The following is a 17,262-nucleotide window of genomic DNA, read 5'->3' on the forward strand; positions in this document are numbered from 1 at the left end:
GGGGGCTGGGGCATCAAAGACATTTTTGTGGCATTAGAAAATCAGATAAACGCCATCTCACCTGCAGCTGGCTCTCCCACCCCTTCTACCCGGGCCAGGTTGGGGGAGGAACTCGAGGCAGAGACCCGTGGACACGGGAGGCCGGGCTGCAGCGAATTCTGACCCCTCGATCTCTTGAAAGTCTGCGACCTGCATTCTCCCGCTCGCTTACACTTGCCAGCGCTTGCGCGCACGCCCTGGAGCGGCTCCTCTTGCCGTCTCATTTCCCCCACCTCCCCGCCCCGGAACGCGGGCTTGAGAGGTGGAATGGCTGGGGAGCGAGAGCGGAGGCCCATGGCTTCCTCCCTTCTTCAAGGAGAGGCTGAGGAAGGGGCGTGCAGCACCGAAGAGGGACACGGAAAGAGATGACCCCTCCAGCATCCGCCTTTCGGGCGGTCCAGTTTGACAACCCTCGCCGAAGCACCCCGCGCCCCAGGCCAACTTCCTCTCTTGCCTCCGCGCCAGCATCTCCCTCTGCACCGCCCCCCGCCCCAAACTCCCTCATTCCTGGGAAGTTTTCTCTCTTTACAGTCAACAAACCTGTCAAACGTCTCCCTTCCAGCCCGTCCCCCATTCCTCAGCTCCTCTTTCTCCCCCCTTCACCCCTCTCTACTCTTCTTCCCCGCTCTTCCTTGCCCCCGACTCCTGGCGGCCGCGAGCGGCGGGGGACTCGAAGTCCGGGAGAGGCGAGGCGAGGGGGCGAGGCGGGCGGGTCCCACAGCCAGAAGCGCGCTGGGCCCCGCCCCGGCACCCCGCTCCCGCCCTCCACCGCGCTCCGCGCCCGCCGCCCCGGGGCGCACGGCTCGCTCCCCAGAGTCCCGCCGCCTGACTGTCGCAACTGCCACCCCCCTTCGGCCCCCTGCCCCCCGCCCCCGCCTCGGCCCCGCTCCCCTCCCACCCCCGCCCCCGGCTCTGATTTCTTCTCCCGAGCGAGCTCCGCAGGAGACACAGGCGCTGGCTGCCCCGTAAGCTCTCCGCCTCCGCCGCGCCCTCCTAGCCCGGGATGGGCCCCCCCGCCGCCGCCGGAGCCCTCGCCTCCCGGCTGCCGCGGTTGAGCTCGCCGCGCTCGCCCTGAAGCCCGGGCCCTCGCGCGCAGCGGTTGGCTCCGCAGCCTCGCCCCCTGCCCACCCCGGCGGCCGTAGGGCGGTCACGATGCTGCCGCCCGCGCCCTCCCGCCTCGGGCTGCTGCTGCTGCTGCTCCTGTGCCCAGCGCACGTCGGCGGACTGTGGTGGTGAGTCCGGCTGTCCTGGAGCGGCTCTGGACGCTGGAGGGTGGGGACTCCGGGACCCAGGACCGATTGGGGTGTTCCGCAGCCTCCGGGCTCTACCTGCTTTCAGAGCCCAGCTTTCTGGCCCCCACCGGGGGCCTTTCTGAACGCCACTTCGAGGTTCCTAACCCCTGGGCACATTCTATTGTGTTTCCTCCTCCCGGATTCTCCCCCCCGCCCCCGCCAAGTTATGCGCTCACCCAGCTCACCAAGGAACAGGCGGGTGGGTAGGAAAGAGCTTTCGGAAAGACACATACCCGAGGAAAAGAATGTGTGAGGAGGGCCCTGGATTCAGGGTAGGGGGCTGGATTTGGAGAAGACAGGAACGAGGTGGGAAGCCACAAGGCAGAGAGGACCACACAGCTGCCCCTTCCCCGCCCTGCTTTGCCTACCAACACACCAGCTTCTCTCCGGGCTCCTGTGGAGTGGATCGTAGTGGCGAGAGAGGGAATATAAAGGGGAAAGTGAGTCAGGACCCTGGTTTTCTCTACCTTGTCCTACCCGAGCAAGGAAAAGGAGGAGAGGAAGGAATGGGACCCAGGCGCCCAGCCCTTCCAGACGTGGGGGTCATGACTGAAAAAAAAAATGTGCAGCCTGGGAGATAAGGGACCGGGAGGGTCCTGCGGGAAGGGAGAGGGGCCTGGTCAGCCAAGGGACGGGGGCGTCTTCCCAGGCTTGGCCCTAGCTAGAAGGGACACCTAGGCAGTGAAGGTTGCGGGAGCTTCGAGCCCTGGGGGTGGGGCCGAAGCGGGGAAGGAGGGTGCCCGGCCGGGACGGCTCAGAGATCCAGATCCAGAGGACTTTTTTTCCCCTTGGTCTCCAGAGCCGCAAACCCTCGCCCGGAATAGCTCAGTGTTTAGAGAGGAGGGACTTGGACTACAACGCTGACGGGTTAGCCAATCTTAAGAAGGCAGGGTCGTGCCTATTTGCATATTGCCACGTGATTGGCTGGTTGTCGACCCTCCGCTCCTCCCTCGCCCCCCAGATTTGAAAGAGAGGCAGATCCCGGTGCTCTGGAGAGATAGGGAGTGGGATGCCCACACAGGGAGCGGCGGGCCGCAATCCTCCGTGATGCGGAGAGCCGTCCCACGCGAGTGTCACGGAAGGGGCGAACCGAGGACGACCCAGGTCCCAACTAGGGAACACATGCCCTTTGATCCGGCTTAGTATAATGCAGTGGCAGCTTCGAAGCAGATAGATCTAAGATCTAAACATTATGTTTGTGATCTTGGGCTAGTCACTTCCTTTCCCTACCTCTCAGTCTTGACTGGAAATAGGATAACAGTCTCCCCACCTGGCAGGCTTGCTGGGAAGGTTAGGTAGGAGGACGTGTAGAATAACAGGACCTTAGGAGGTACTTAGTATGTGCGGTGCCCTCCTCACAACCCAGCTTCTCCTGGCCAGGGTCCCCAGGATTGAAAAAGGGGATTCATTTAAATTTAAAATCCAGAGTTTCAAGGAAAATGTTGTAAAGGAATCTCTTTTCCCCATAAACGCCTTTCCTAACTTTGCCCTTTTTCAAGGTATGGGGATGGGGTCCCTCCCTGATGGCCATTGTCTTCCTTCCTCTCCCTCCCCGTCTGTCTAAATCATTCTTATCCTTACAGTTAAAATACCACTTCCACCCTGAAGCTGCCCCCTTGTCCTCCTTCCATTGGCTTCTCTGTGCTCCCACTGTATCACATACATTGGGCAACTATGCTAGTTACTGCATTTGGCTGACAACAGTCCTTTAGGTCTCTCTTCCCTGCTCCTGGAAGGCAGATACCTTGTCTTTAGGAGCCCTGAGGCCTAGGAGAGTGTTGGTGCTGGAGACGGGTTTGTGGAGTGTCATTGGACAGGCTGATTCACCTTTCTGGGCTCTATATCTGTGGGGGTTCCTTTGTTCAGGAGGGACTCCTGGGTGGCAGCCAAGCCAAAGGAGAGCGGCCTGGTCCCTGAGAGACTGACCCTGAAGCTAGGAAGAAGGGAGTGGGGGAGGAGGTGACACGGGCAGGTGTGGGAGAACACAGAGGCCTTCATGGCCACAGCTGCAGGGTGTGCCGGGTGAGGAGTGAGGGGCCCCGGTGATAAGGTGTCCAACTGCCTTGCTCAGATGTGCCTCAGAGGGAATGAGCCTCTCCTGCCTGCCTTGGCCCCTTCACTCTCCTCTATTTATTTTGTTTTTCTTTCTTTATTTCTATATTTCTATATTTATTTATTTATTTATTTATTTATTTACTTACTTAGAGACAGAGTCTCATTCTGTCGTCCAGGCTGGAGTGCAGTGGTGCGATCTTGGCTCATGGCAACCTGTCTCCTGGGTTCTAGTGATTCTCCTGCTTCAGCTTCCCAAGTAGCTAGGACTACAGGCGCCCACCACCATGCCTGGCTAGTTTTTGTATTTTTAGTAGAGACAAGATTTCACCACGTTGGCCAGGCTGGTCTCAAACTCTTGACCTCAAGTGATCTGCCCACCTCCGCCTCCCAAAGTGCTGGGATTACAGCCATGAGCCACCACGCCCAGCCTCTTTTATTTTTTATTTTTTGAGATGGAGTCTCGTTGTGTCACCCAGGCTGGAGTGCAGTGGCACAATATTGGCTCACTACAGCCTCTACCTCCCGGCTCAAATGATTCTCTTGCCTCAGCCTCCTGAGTAGCTGGGATTAGAGGTGCCCACCACCACGCCTGGCGAAATTTTGTATTTTTAGCAGAGCCAAGGTTTCACCATGTTGGTCAGGCTGGTCTCAAACTCCTGTCCTCAAGCAATCTGCTCACCTTGGTCTCCCAAAGTGCTGGGCTTACAGGCGTGAGCCATTGCGCCTGGTCACCTGTCTGTTTCTGACACTTCATCTCTTTGGTCTGAGCCCAGACCCCCTTCCCCTGGATCTTTGACTCTGCTTACACTCCTGATCCCTCCCCACCCCACCAGTGCCCTCCAAGGTCAAGTGTGGGTTGATGGGTTGGACCAATAATTCCCACTGGCCTGAGGCTCTTCCACTCCCCCAGCCCCCCAGTCTCACTTCAGCTGGCATCTTTCCCAGTAGGGACTTCCAGGCTGTTCCCCGATGCCCAGCACCTGCTTTCACTGGCCTTCTTCTCCCTACTTGTCAGAGAATCCTGGCCAGGTCAGAGCTCCAGTGCTGGCCAGGAAAGCAGCTGCAGCGGCCTCTTACATCCCACTCTGATATTCTAGCAGCAGCCAGGCTGGAAGCAGAGAGGACCCCAGGACCTTTGAGTGACTCGACTGTCTTGGTCAGGAAAGGGGAGTCCTGCAGGGGTGTGGCCCATGCCCTTGGAATTGGCTTGGAGACCTGACTCCAGGTTCCTGAGAAGTTTCTCTCCCACCTTTTTCACTCCCCCTCCTTACTCCAATGTGATGCATGCTTTCTAAACTCTGCCTCCAGGCCAGGCACAGAGGCTCAGTCCTGAAATCCCACCACTTTGGGAGGCTGAGGCGGGCAGATCACTTGAGGTCAGGAGTTCAAGATCAGCCTGGCCAACATGGTGAAACCCCATTTCTACTAAAGATACAAAAGTTAGCCAGGAGTGGTGGTGGGTACCTGTAATCCCAGCTACTCGGGAGGCTGAGGCAGAAGAATCGTTTGAACCTGGGGGGCTGAGGTTGCAGTGAGCCGAGATCCATGCCACTGCACTCCAGCCTGGGTGACAGAGCAAAACTCTGTCTCAATCAATCAATCAATAAAAATAAACTCTGCTTCCAGCCTCTCTGTCTTTCTCTCATCTGTAATAATATCTTTGTGAATTATAGAATCCCAGATTCCAAGACATTGGCCAGGCTCTCTGGAGGTCATCTTGTCCAGCCTCATTGCATCCAGGTTATCCAGCCTATGCTGTGGCCCTGTCAAACCCTGTCTTGGGAGTGAGGCAGAGAAGGAGAGCTTCCCAGTCACCAGTTTCCCGCTTCCGCTCTGTTCCCTGCTCCAGCCTTGCCCACCCCCAGGAAGTTCTTTACAACATCTGACCCATCGTTATTTATACCTCCAATCAATGAATGTAGAAAATAGCTCACTCTCATAGAATGGTCAAATCAATCGCTCTCTTCCCTCTTCCTCTTTCTGTTTTTTCTTTTCTTTTCTCTTCTCTTCTTTTTCTTTTCCTTTCCTTTCTTTTCTTTTCTTTCTTTTTGAGACAGTGTCTCACTCTCTCACCCAGGCTGGAGTGCAGTGGTGCGATCTCAGCTCACTGCAACCTCTGTCTCCAAGGTTCAAGTTATTCTCCTGCCTCAGCCTCCCAAGTAGCTGGGATTACAGGTGCCTGACACCACGCCAGCTAATTTTTTTAGTATTTTTAGTAGAGACGGGGTTTCACCATGTTGGCCAGGTTGATCTTGAACTCCTCACCTAAAGTCATCTGCCTGCCTCAGCCTCCCAAAGTGCTGGGATAACAGGCATAAACCACTGTGCCCAGTCCTGTTTTATATTTTCTATGAAAGAAACTAACCCTCCCCTTGTTCCACTAGGGAAAACACCACCCAGTGTCACTCCCTTCCCCCATCCCATCTTGTCTTTCATCCACCCCCCTCCTGGAAAAGGAAATGGGAGCCAGAGGCCTAGGACAGCCTCATCTGGCCCCACAGGGAGGCAGGGAAAGGACCCCAGCTTCTTTGTGGCAGTCAGGTTTTCTAGCTGCCACCCCCAACCCAGGCTGGGCCTGACCACCCTTTCCCATCCTGTCTTTATCTGGGGCCCTGACCCATTGCGGGCAGTCCTGTTGCTGGCCCCTGCTGAGCTCCAGGGTGGGGTGCAGAAGGGGGTGGGTTGGCCATCCATTCCCCCCTCCAGGCCTCCCGCCTTGGCAGCTTCCCCTGAAGGGAGACAATGGGGCTGTGAGCAGAAAAGGGCAGGGGCAGAAGGAGGCTGGCCCAATCCAGGCCAGAGCATGCCCTGAGCCCACCAGAGTTCTGGCACTGAGACGTTTCCTGGGGGGTGCAGCCCCCTCCTGCCCTGTTCTCATCAGAAGCCAGGAGTTGGTGGGGAGAGGTTAGCAGGAGGTTTGCTCACCAGGCCCAGCAAGGCGGGGTTCCAGAATGTGCACTATGATGGAGAAATGCCACTGTGGAGGGGATGAGGCGAGGGCAGGGTTGTCAGGCTGGCGGAAGGGTGGCTGGAGGCACTCGGAACATAGACGCCTGTCCTTTGTGGGTCAGTGACAGCACCCCCAGCCTGCACCCTCCTTCCTGCCTAGGCCAGGCACTCCCTCGGGTGCTTCTCCAGAACTGCCAGAGGAGGAGCTGAGGGAGAGAAAGGCCTCTGGGAGGCTTCCACCTTGGCCTCTCTGGCTGGTTCCTCCAGCTCCGAGACCTCTGTTTAATCTAGAAAGTAGATCTAGAAAGCACTTAGAGACAATCAGGTCCAATATTTTCACTTACATGTGAAGGCGGCAAGGTCACGGACAGGCAGTGAAAAGATGACTTGCCCCTGGCCACCCAGAATCCAGGCAGCTCAGAGCTGGACTGAGTCCACCTCTGGCTCAGTATCTCATTCTTGTAAGGGGGTGGGAGATCAGGAAAGGGGCACAGGATCTTTCACAGGCCTCTCCTGCTCCCCCGTCCCACCCTCAGATAGGGCGAGTAGAGGGCCCAGGACAGTCTCCTGGGGCACCTTCGCCTGCTTCAGCCCTGACCAATAGGAAGCCCATTGCACAGCGAAGTCTGTCAGAGAAGGGAATGCCTCCACTTCTCCCAAGAGTGATGAAGACAGATGGGTGAGGAAGGGCAGAGGGAACCAAGTTGAGTTAGGAGTGGTGAGGGGGGAATGGGGTAGCTGGGGGGCAGTGGGGAGGCAGGGGTTAATGGAGCTGGGCATCACTGGCTTTGATGTGGTGGTTTGGGTGGGGGTAGGGGCTGGGGGAGGGGGAGCAGTAATTACCGAGTTAGACAGAGCAGGACAGGACAGGCGGGCGGGCACAGGCCCGGGCCCAGCCGCCTCAGCAGCCGTCAGGCAACATTTTTCTGCCCCTTCTCCACCACCAACCTCCCCCACCCCCACCCACAGCCCCAGGGCTCAGGGCTCCCTCTGCTGGCTTGTGGGAGGTGGGGTCAGTGTGGGGACCTTAGGAGCAGGGGCGGGGAAATAGAGGGAGGCTGACTTGGAGATCCTTCAGAGGGCATTGGGCAACCAGTGGGCTGTGATCCCTTTGGCCTCAGTGATCCACCCAGGAGGGCCTGCTGGGGAAGAGGAGGGTCCTAGAGGGTACATTTGGTCCAGGAGCAGGGCTGGATGGAGGAGGAGGAGACGCAGGGATCCAAGCTGAGAAGAAATAGCAGAGAGTTGGAGAAAAGGTTGTTCTTGGAAATCCACAATGCTGCCTGCACCCTACGGTTTGCCCTAAACTGGGCAGGCTCAAAAGATGAATAAGGGTGTGAGTGGGAAGACAAACACCAGTAGTTGGAGGAAGCCCACTCTCTGGACAGGTTCTCTGCATCTGTAATCTGGGAGGGAGGTGGATATTACTATTTTCATCATCCATCTAATGAAGACTAAGTGCCAACTTCACATGCTAGGGACTCACTCAACATCATAGAACAAGCAAATGGCAGAGCCCAGATCCAAACTCAAGTCTGGTGGATCCCAAAAAACCCTGAGTGTACTCCATGAATGCCCATGCATGAGCTTATTGTCTTTTGATGAGTTTTCTACCTAGTTGGAAAGATAAGACAAGCAAACATGAAAAATTAATTATACCACTGGCAGGATAACAGACACTCCCCTCCCCGCCACAAATGAGTGACACCTTGGGAGATGCATGGAGGAAGGTCGGTGGGGATTGGGGCCCAGGGAGGCTCCTTAGGGCAAGTGGGATCTGAGGTGAGTTTGGAGAGATGCTAAGATTTTGATGACTTAGGGTGGGTCTGAGTCCAGAAGTTTAGCGATGTTATCTGGAATATATTTGGAGTTAATCAACCCTGCTAGGAGTACGGGGCTGTGTGGAGGATGCTGTGGGAGGCCACCGGAAGTCTTCTGATATCTAACGTGCCCATTTCCCTACAGCACTGTTTGTGTTTGAAATATTCATCTACTGTGTCTTGCAATAGGGATCCCCCCACCAGTGGCCAGAGTCAGTTGTCTCCTGTCTTGCTCATCTGCATAACGAGGGTGACATGGGTGGGGCTGAACTGGGGGATCTCTGACATTGTTCTTGTCCCTCTGACTCAAGAGATGGAAAGGTAGGTTAGGCCAGAAATCTAGGACCTCCAGGGCTTAGGTCTACAGATGTTGCCAACAGGGACTGGCTGGCCCCTGATACCACATCCCTGGGCAATTGATCCTACCAACCATGGTCCTTAGTAGAGAGACCTTGGTGCAGGCCAAGCCGGTTAGAATGACCATCCATAGGCTTGCCCCTTCTTGTCCGCAACTTATTTCTTTCAGGGGTAGCCTCATTTTTTTCTATGCCCAGGAATGGCTGTTTGATGAGGATCCTAGATCCTATATATTGTGTATGACCACCACTGTGCGTCAGACCCAAAAACAGGCAAATTCTCCCAAAGGAGCACATCTTCTCTGGGCTGATCCCAGGCCAATGCTGACCCAAAGGCCTGAAAAGCAGAGTTCACTGTCTAAGGAAGCATAAAGGAAGGAAGGTGAAAGGTGAGTGGGGATGGGGGAGATATTACTTGATGTGGTGTCAAAAGCCAAAGTTATAGGGGGTATGTGAGTCTCTCATGCTAACTCCTCAGTTTTACTGAAGCCCACAAAAGGAACTGACTTGCTCAGAGTGGCTCAGCCCACACAGAGTTGACAGAAACCAGAGATCGGAAGCAAAGCTTGGTGTTTTGCCCAATGCCCCCTGCCACGCCCCTTCTGGAGTTTCATTTCCTATGTATTTAGGATGGGAGCAAGGACAGGAGGGCAGGGAACAAACTGGTCCCTTGGGATTCTAGCTGCTACTACTGCCCATCCCTCCCCCTGACCAGCTTGTAAACAAGTCTAGTTCCCAGGCAGCCAGCCAGCCTGGGGAGCCAGACCCAGACCAGGAACTGGCTCTGGGGCAGCCCCCCAGCCCCAGCCCCACCTCCTGAAAGTCCCTGGCCTCCATACTCCTCATGATTCTCCCTGTCTCTAGTCCCTGCGAAACAGAGAAGGTCAAGAGGTTTTTGTCTTTCTGTCTTGCTCATCTCCACTCCCTCCTGCCTTCTTAAGGGAGGAGGAGGGAGAGGAGAAGGATGGGGTAGAGTAACCTTGGGAAGATAAAGCCAGTCAACCCTGAGAAAGTAGGGAGTTAGCAGAGGGCAGGGTTGAGGAGGAGGGGCTGGGGAACTTAGAAGTAGGGGCAGCGGGGGTGGGGAAGATGAGCTTGCAGAGTCCCCGACTCACAGGTGGAGCCCCAGACATAAGGAGCTGGATGACTGCAGAGAGGACTCATTCCCTGCCTCTGACTCTCAGTGGGGGAAAAGAGCATGTTTGAGGAAATGAACTAGGAGTCATGAAATAAGATGTGGACAGGGGCCTGGGCTCAAGTGAGAACTTTCTCTTAGATGGCTTGTTTATTCATTCAAAACCACATATTAAATGATGTTTGTTGTATAATATACTACAGGTATTATTCACATATAGCACAGAATTCATACTATACAATTTCATTTGTAATACAAATTGGGGTTGGGGGAGGATATAAACTAAGTACCTAAGTCTTCCAGGAGATGCAAAGGAAAATAAGGCAGTCCTAATGCTCAAAAAGCTCATAGTCTTATCTCCTGACCCTGCACAGCCATGTTGGAAGCTGCCTCCAATCCTTCTTATAATGAGGTAGGATATATGGGCAGCGGAGGGACAGATAGATGGATGGATCCATAGAGACCAATCAACTCTCAAAAGTCACTGGGTCACTGGGGTGCCCTGACCCACCCTCCATTGCTTTACTTATCTAGGCTGGGAAAGGGTGGGGGCCAGTGCTGGGCTGGTCTTAAGTACACAGGAAGGAAGATGTGGACTGTAGCCTCTCCATTGAGAGACATCTGGTTCCTGAGCTACTTGGGTAAGGATGACAGCAGCAACCTGATTTTGTGTGTGTGTGTGTGAGTGTGTGCGCGCGCCATGAGAATGCATGCGCACACACACGTGTTTGTGTTGTAGACCGTAAAGGACTGAGCTTATTACACATCTTCCTGCACCACCTCTTCAAGCACTTCTGTCCTTAGTGTTGAGAGTTCTACCTTAAGACCTAAATTCCTCTTGCTTCTATTTAAGACCATCACATTTCATTGTTGTGGAGCCAGAACATGCCTGGGCAGCCTGTACTTGTGGAGCAAATGGGGACAGTGGGGCGGATATGCACTAAAGCAACACTGAAAAGTAGGCCACCTTGACCTCTGGCACCACCTACCAGCATTCTCTATATTTTCTATCTCCTGGGACCCCTACCCCCACCCAGTTTTTTTTTCTGCCCTCTGCTGAAGAACTTTTGGGTGGTCTCTAATTACCCTCTGTTCCCAAACGCTCTACTCATTCCTTTGAGATGGGGATCCCAGCTAAGTGTTCAAATAGGAGCAAGCTGATGAAAGTGGTTCCCCAGGTGTGAATCCCTACAGAATTAACCTTCAGGGGTCTGCTGTACAGAAACGAAATGTCAGCTCTCTCCTCAGGCAGAATGAATGTCAGGAGTGGAGGGATTTCTGGAAGTGCATGAAACTTCCCATGGAGTCTTCCCCTACCAAGCCAAACATTGCCTGCCCCCCAGCAGTGATGTCACCCCAATAGGTAGGGCTTGGTTCACTGCCATTCTGCTCAGAGAAGGCAACAGATCCTTGGCCGTGTGTGGTGGCTCATGCCTGTAATCCCAGCACTTTGGGAGGGCAAAGCAGGCAGATCACCTGAAGTCAGGAGTTTGAGACTGGCCTGGCCAACATGGTGAAACCTTGTCTCTACTAAAAGTACAAAAAAATTAGCCAAGCGCGGTGGTGCACGCCTCTAGTCCCAGCTATTTGGGAGGCTGAGACTTGAGAATTGCTTGAACCTGGGCAGTGCAGGTTGCAGCAAGGTGAGATCGCGCCAGCGCACTCCAGCCTGGGTGACAGAGCGAGACTGTCTCAATTTAAAAAAAAAAAAAAAAAAGCCACAGATCCTGGAGCAGGAGAAGGGTCAGTGTCACCTACTTTCCAACAATGCTTCAGAGACCTGGCCCCCAGCTCCTTCCTCCTGCTCTCCAGTTCAGGGACACAGAAGATATCAGGGTAGGAGGTCCCACCTTAGAGATGAAAGCCCAACACACCCATTTTACAGGAGAAACTTGGGCTACAGAGGGGGTGTGACTTTTCTCAGCAAGGCTCCATTCCCAACCCATTCTGACATCTTGTGGCATTCTCTCTTCCTGGGATTGTTCTTGCCTTTCATCCGGGCTGTTCAGCTGACACATATCCAGCTTGTGGTCCACTAGGACCATATCATTCCTTGATACTGCTTACTTTTCTTTGGTATCTCTTGATGACACATACTTTCTTTCCCTTGACAGCCTTCTTGATCTTTCTCCTGTGATTTCTTTTCCTTGTCACCCTTTTGGGCTACACGTTTGAGTTTTAACTTTGGTTTACCTGGTGCCAGCTGCTTTCACCTTCAGTCAAGTTTCTATAAGGATTTATTTACAAAGATGTGCGCAGGAAGATAAGATTGAATCTTTGCTCTGTAGCAATTATCAGAATAGACTAGTTAAGAGGGGACGCAGACATGGAATAGTAGGAGAGCCAGGCAGGACAATCTCAAGTGCAGTTTGGGGGTAGGGTGGGAGGGCATGTCTCAGCTCCCGGCTGGGGGCTAAGTAGGGCTGGTCTCCCTCCCTTCCACCCCAAGCCTTTATAAGGGTTATACCCCTGACTTGCTATTATCTGCTTTCCAGGGCTGTGGGCAGCCCCTTGGTCATGGACCCTATCAGCATCTGCAGGAAGGCACGGCGGCTGGCCGGGAGGCAGGCTGAGTTGTGCCAGGCTGAGCCGGAAGTAGTGGCAGAGCTAGCCCGGGGCGCCCGGCTCGGGGTGCGAGAGTGCCAGTTCCAGTTCCGCTTCCGCCGCTGGAACTGCTCCAGCCACAGCAAGGCCTTTGGACGCATCCTGCAGCAGGGTCAGTGTGGGGAGGGGGCGGAAGTGGGGCTGCTTTCTCCAGGCTGGGGGACCCGAGGAGTGGGGAGCTGGTTCGCTGAAGTTGCCTGAGCCCCACTTCCCCGTCGCATGTATCTGGGCACTCTGCAAGGACCCTGCCTCCCAGGCCCCTGGTCCCAGGTTTCAGGTCCCAGGCCCCAGCTGACCGCCCCAACCCGTGCTGATTGCACCTCTGCATTCGCAGACATTCGAGAGACAGCCTTCGTGTTTGCCATCACCGCGGCGGGCGCCAGCCACGCCGTCACGCAGGCCTGTTCCATGGGCGAGCTGCTGCAGTGCGGCTGCCAGGCGCCCCGCGGGCGGGCCCCTCCCCGGCCCTCCGGCCTGCCCGGCACCCCCGGACCCCCTGGCCCCGCGGGCTCCCCGGAAGGCAGCTCCGCCTGGGAGTGGGGAGGCTGCGGCGACGACGTGGACTTCGGGGACGAGAAGTCGAGGCTCTTTATGGACGCGCGGCACAAGCGGGGACGCGGAGACATCCGCGCGTTGGTGCAACTGCACAACAACGAGGCGGGCCGGCTGGTGCGTAGGGGCACGACGGAGTGAGTGTGTGCGGAAATGTGAGTGTGCCCGCAGGAGCGTGCTTGAGAAAGTGTGGGCAGGAGTGAGGGCGTGTAGGTGGAGGGGGCGTTAATGTGTGGGGGAGTGGGCATGTGCGGAAAGACGGGCTGCAAGCATGGATGGACATGTGGGAGGAGGGGTGTCCAACCTCAAGAAGGAGTCACTTGGGGGTCTGAGAAGGCCAGATGCTGGGCGGTACAGTGGGCAGAATGGGGAAGGGATACTCAGGGAATAGGACTGAGGGTCTTTAGTGACCCCAGGTAGAGAGGGCACAGCTTCAAGACAGGACAGGTGAAGCAAAGCTTGCAGTGGGTAGGGGGTCTGGATGCCTGGGCAGGGGCAGAGGAATAAAACAAAGGTGGGGATGAAAGACAGGATAGAAGCTAGGGCAAGGTCTGGGGACTGGGTAGAGGGAAGTCAGGGGGAGTGAGAGAGGCCTAGAAAGAGTTTGAACATGTCTGAGGGGCAATGGAAAAGAGCGAAGGACAGGGAACCAATCCTGGTGGAGGTTGGAGGGAGTCAGGTGGAGGCCAGGACAGCTGTGACCAATTCTGGGCACTTGCCAACTGGCTGCCCAGCAACCCCAACCCAGGTCTCACCTGCCCAGAGCTATGGCAGCCTCTCCTCTCCCCTCTGTATTGAGGAGAGCCCCAGGAGCTCTCCTTCAGGAGCAAGAAGGTTGTCTGGGTGTGATGGTTCCAGGAGGGGGTAGGGTAGACTCAGGCTGTGGACAAAAGGTCAGGTTAGCCCCTGGATTCTGAGCTTCCAAAAATGATTTTCTTGGGCCATCAATCCTTGGTGGGGTTGGAAAATCTTAGACCCTGCTTCAAACAGTGAATAGGGGAGAGGCCGCCTGGGTTCCACTCTCAGTACTGCATTCCCAGCCGGCCCTCCTGCACCCTATGCCTCAGTTCTAGGGTTCTCCAGGGACACCGCCATACATACCGTGTCCTCTAGGGTTCGGGCCTGAGGCATCGGGCAGGGAGAGGAGGGGGCCCGAAGAGGAATGTCCGGACAGGCCCACATACCTGCCGAGAGGGCTGGGGCGGGATGGCGGAGACAGACGCCCAGGCGGCTGGCTCTGCATCTCTGTTCAGCCCCGCCTGGGGCTGTGAGGGGTAGGAATGAGGGGGCCAGGTTGGCAGGGGGCTAGGCCTCCACAGCTGCCACCTCCCCCCTCCTCCAGAGAGAATCTCATCCCTGCTGTCCATTCTGCTTTCTCCCCCACCCCCTGGCTTTGGACCCTGGAATCTCTGCGCTGCATATTGTCCCCCGTCTCCCTGCTTCGTCATCATCATACTACTCCATCCTCACCATTCCTCCTGCTCCTCCCTTCCGAGCTGTCCTTTCCTTGATTTCCTCCTCCTGAACTTGCGGTCTCCTTTTGTCTGCATTTTCCTCTTCCTTTCACTTCCCATTCCCAATCTTATTTTCTGTCCATCCACTGGGCCCTTCCCTGCACCCCCATCTGTCCACATGCGTCCGCCCCTCTGCTCCCCGCAGGCCGTACGGAGCCACACGCGCACCGAGTGCAAATGCCACGGGCTGTCGGGCTCGTGCGCGCTGCGAACCTGCTGGCAGAAGCTGCCTCCGTTTCGCGAAGTGGGCGCGCGGCTGCTGGAGCGCTTCCACGGCGCCTCACGCGTCATGGGCACTAACGACGGCAAGGCCCTACTGCCCGCCGTCCGCACGCTCAAGCCGCCGGGCAGAGCGGACCTCCTCTACGCCGCTGATTCGCCCGACTTCTGCGCCCCCAACCGACGCACCGGCTCCCCCGGCACGCGCGGCCGCGCCTGCAATAGCAGCGCCCCGGACCTCAGTGGCTGCGACCTGCTGTGTTGCGGCCGCGGGCACCGCCAGGAGAGCGTGCAGCTCGAAGAGAACTGCCTGTGCCGTTTCCACTGGTGCTGCGTAGTGCAGTGCCACCGCTGCCGTGTGCGCAAGGAGCTCAGCCTCTGCCTCTGACCCGCCGCCCGGCACCTAGACTGACTTCGCGCAGCGGTGGCTCGCACCTCCGGGACCTCAGGGCACCGGCACCGGGCGCCGCTCGAGCCCAGCCTCTCCCTGCCAAAGCCCAACTCCCATGCCTCAGGAAATGGTGAGGCGACGGACTTGAGAGAACACCCACCTACGAAGGCCCAGGGCGCCGGACGGCCCCGAAAAGGCGCTCCGGGAGCGTTTAAAGGACACTGTACAGGCCCTCCCTCCCCTTGGCCTCTAGGAGGAAACCAACAAGTCAGTCTAAAGGCCTCTGGATACTGGGCTCCCCAGAACTGCTGGCCACGGGATGGTGGGTGAGGTTAGTATCAATAAAGATATTTAAACCACTAGGGCTGGACCCACAGTTTGCGGGGAGACCCATCTTCAGGCTGCCAGGCTCCAGAAGAAGGTAGTTTTGCTAGAACTAGCACCTTAGGGGCCATCACCTGGGTCCCTGTCTCCCGACCAGGTTGGCCTCTCCTGGAAACTCACTATCCCCCCTTGGTATTCTTCTTGTTCACTCCTGTCACACATCTAGGGCCTGGATCTGCAAGCCGGAGAAGAACTAGCAATTCCTCTTTAAAGGGACAGGGGCATCAGAAGCTTCCGATGGTATGCTCAGCTCTCAAACTCGTCCTTGTCTTAACTTTTAGGGGATTGTGTCTGTTTCTGTGACTCCTGGGGAATTTCTGGGTAAACTTTTGGGGATACCTAAGCCCATGGGATTAAAGCACTTTATAAACTGTAGAATGTGATGAACACATGTTATTAGCTCCACCAGGTTTTGTTACCATCAAAACTAACTTCACCCCCATTCACATTGAAAAGACTGCCCAGAACAGCATTTCTAATCACACTTAGAGGGAGAGGAAGCAAGTTTGTCCCAACATTTCTCTTGGCACCCAGTAATATTTCCTTCCTTCTGGTTCCTCTTGGGAAGCTGATGGTGAAAGTGAGGAGACAGAGAGCAGTTCTGGATTCTCCAGAGCTGAAGCTTGAGCTCTCATCTTCCTCCAGAGAGAAAGAGGGAGGGCATAGCCCAACTTCCAGGACTCAGAGCCTCCAACTTTCCTCCAGTCCAAATACTGCAATGGGGAATGATTCGCCCATGAAGGTATGGAAGACAAAAAAAAAAATGAGCTTTGGGGTCAGACACTCTGGGTTTGCAGTTGGTGCTGCTGCTTAGAACTTTACAACATAGGCCAAGTTAGCCTCATTTTCTTTATACAAAGGGATTTCGCTCTGTTTCAGTTATCCATTGCTACATAACAAACAACCCCAAAGTAATTACTTCTCAGGATTTTTGAGGTCATGATTTGTCAGAACTCAGCTCGGTAAGTCCGCTCTATGCAGCAGAACCATTGGCCTGGGTTCACATGGCTGCATTCTGCTGCAGTATTGGCTGTGCTGTGCTGGACAGTCCAAGAAGCACCCACTCACATGTCTAGGACACAGAGCTTCTCTTGTGCTCTCATTCTCTCCATGTGGCTAACTTGGGCTTCCTTGTTGCATGTTAGCCTTAGGATAGTCAGACTTCTTACATAAGACTGACTTTTTTTTTTTTTTGAGACGGAGTCTCACTCTATCCCCCAGGTTGGAGTGCAGTGGCAGGATCTCGGCTCATTGCAAGCTCCGCCTCCTGGATTCATGCCATTCTCCTGCCTCAGCCTGCCAAGTAGCTGGGACTACAGGCGCCCGCCACCACACCTGGCTAAGTTTTTTGTATTTTTAGTAGAGATGGGGTTTCACTGTGTTAGCCAAGATGGTCTTGATCTCCTGACCTTGTGATCTGCCCGCCTCAGCCTCTCAAAGTGCTGGGATTACAGATGTGAGCCACCGCGCCCGGCCAAGACTGGCTTTTAAAAGAGAGTGTACCAAACTTGAAGGCAGAAGCTGTAAGTCTCTTAAGTCCAGCTTTGGAAGTTACATAGCATCACTGTAACTCTGTATTGGTCAAAACAGGTCACAGAGCCAGGCAAAATTCAAAAGGAGGGAAAATTAATTCCACCTCTCAATGGGAGGAGTGGCAAAGAATTTGCAGCCATCATAATCTGTCCCACACCCTCGCAGGATTGTTGGGATAATTTTTTTTTGAGATATGAAAGACTGTAGCATAGCTCATGATACATAATTTGTCAAACATATGTTTAATAAATGATAGTTACTGTGAGAATGGGGATAGACATATGATGCTTTGCAGATATTGGGCAGGCCCTGATTGCAAATGAAGGTACCTGACTTTTAGCTGAGGCCAAACAGAATTAATGAATGGCTCTTATACCAGGGAAGTCCAGAGATTAGTTTGAATTCAGGTACAACTGAAC

The 17,262-nt window shown here is 55.2% G+C and overlaps 1 protein-coding gene across 2 annotated transcripts; it reads left to right on the forward strand.

Moving 5' to 3' along the window:
- The first annotated feature begins 278 nt into the window (after positions 1–278).
- WNT6 (Wnt family member 6) lies at positions 279–15,685 on the forward strand. 2 transcript variants are annotated; one of them, XR_001438772.3, is made up of 5 exons: positions 279–1,271; positions 12,142–12,362; positions 12,585–12,919; positions 14,462–15,257; positions 15,477–15,685. XR_001438772.3 is itself a non-coding variant. In XM_001095541.5 (4 exons), the coding sequence occupies exons 1-4, from the start codon at positions 1,192–1,194 to the stop codon at positions 14,921–14,923; spliced, it is 1,098 nt and encodes a 365-aa protein (XP_001095541.1). In that variant the 5' UTR covers positions 279–1,191; the 3' UTR covers positions 14,924–15,685. The 2 variants fall into 2 exon arrangements, 1 of the variants encoding a protein (XP_001095541.1); XM_001095541.5 differs by having other exon boundaries at positions 14,462–15,685.
- Positions 15,686–17,262: the final 1,577 nt, after the last annotated feature.

The sequence above is a fragment of the Macaca mulatta genome, chromosome 12 (assembly GCF_049350105.2).
Source record: "Macaca mulatta isolate MMU2019108-1 chromosome 12, T2T-MMU8v2.0, whole genome shotgun sequence".
NCBI lineage: Eukaryota > Metazoa > Chordata > Mammalia > Primates > Cercopithecidae > Macaca > Macaca mulatta.

What these genes read in the sequence shown, in the direction of transcription:
- WNT6 (XM_001095541.5), top strand. Translation starts at nt 1,192, where the DNA reads ATGCTGCCGCCCGCGCCCTCCCGCCTCGGGCTGCTGCTGCTGCTGCTC. An exon ending in CACGTCGGCGGACTGTGGTG is followed by an intron (nt 1,272 to 12,141) that starts GTGAGTCCGGCT and finishes TCTGCTTTCCAG; the next exon opens with GGCTGTGGGCAGCCCCTTGG. An exon ending in ACAACGAGGCGGGCCGGCTG is followed by an intron (nt 12,920 to 14,461) that starts GTGCGTAGGGGC and finishes TGCTCCCCGCAG; the next exon opens with GCCGTACGGAGCCACACGCG.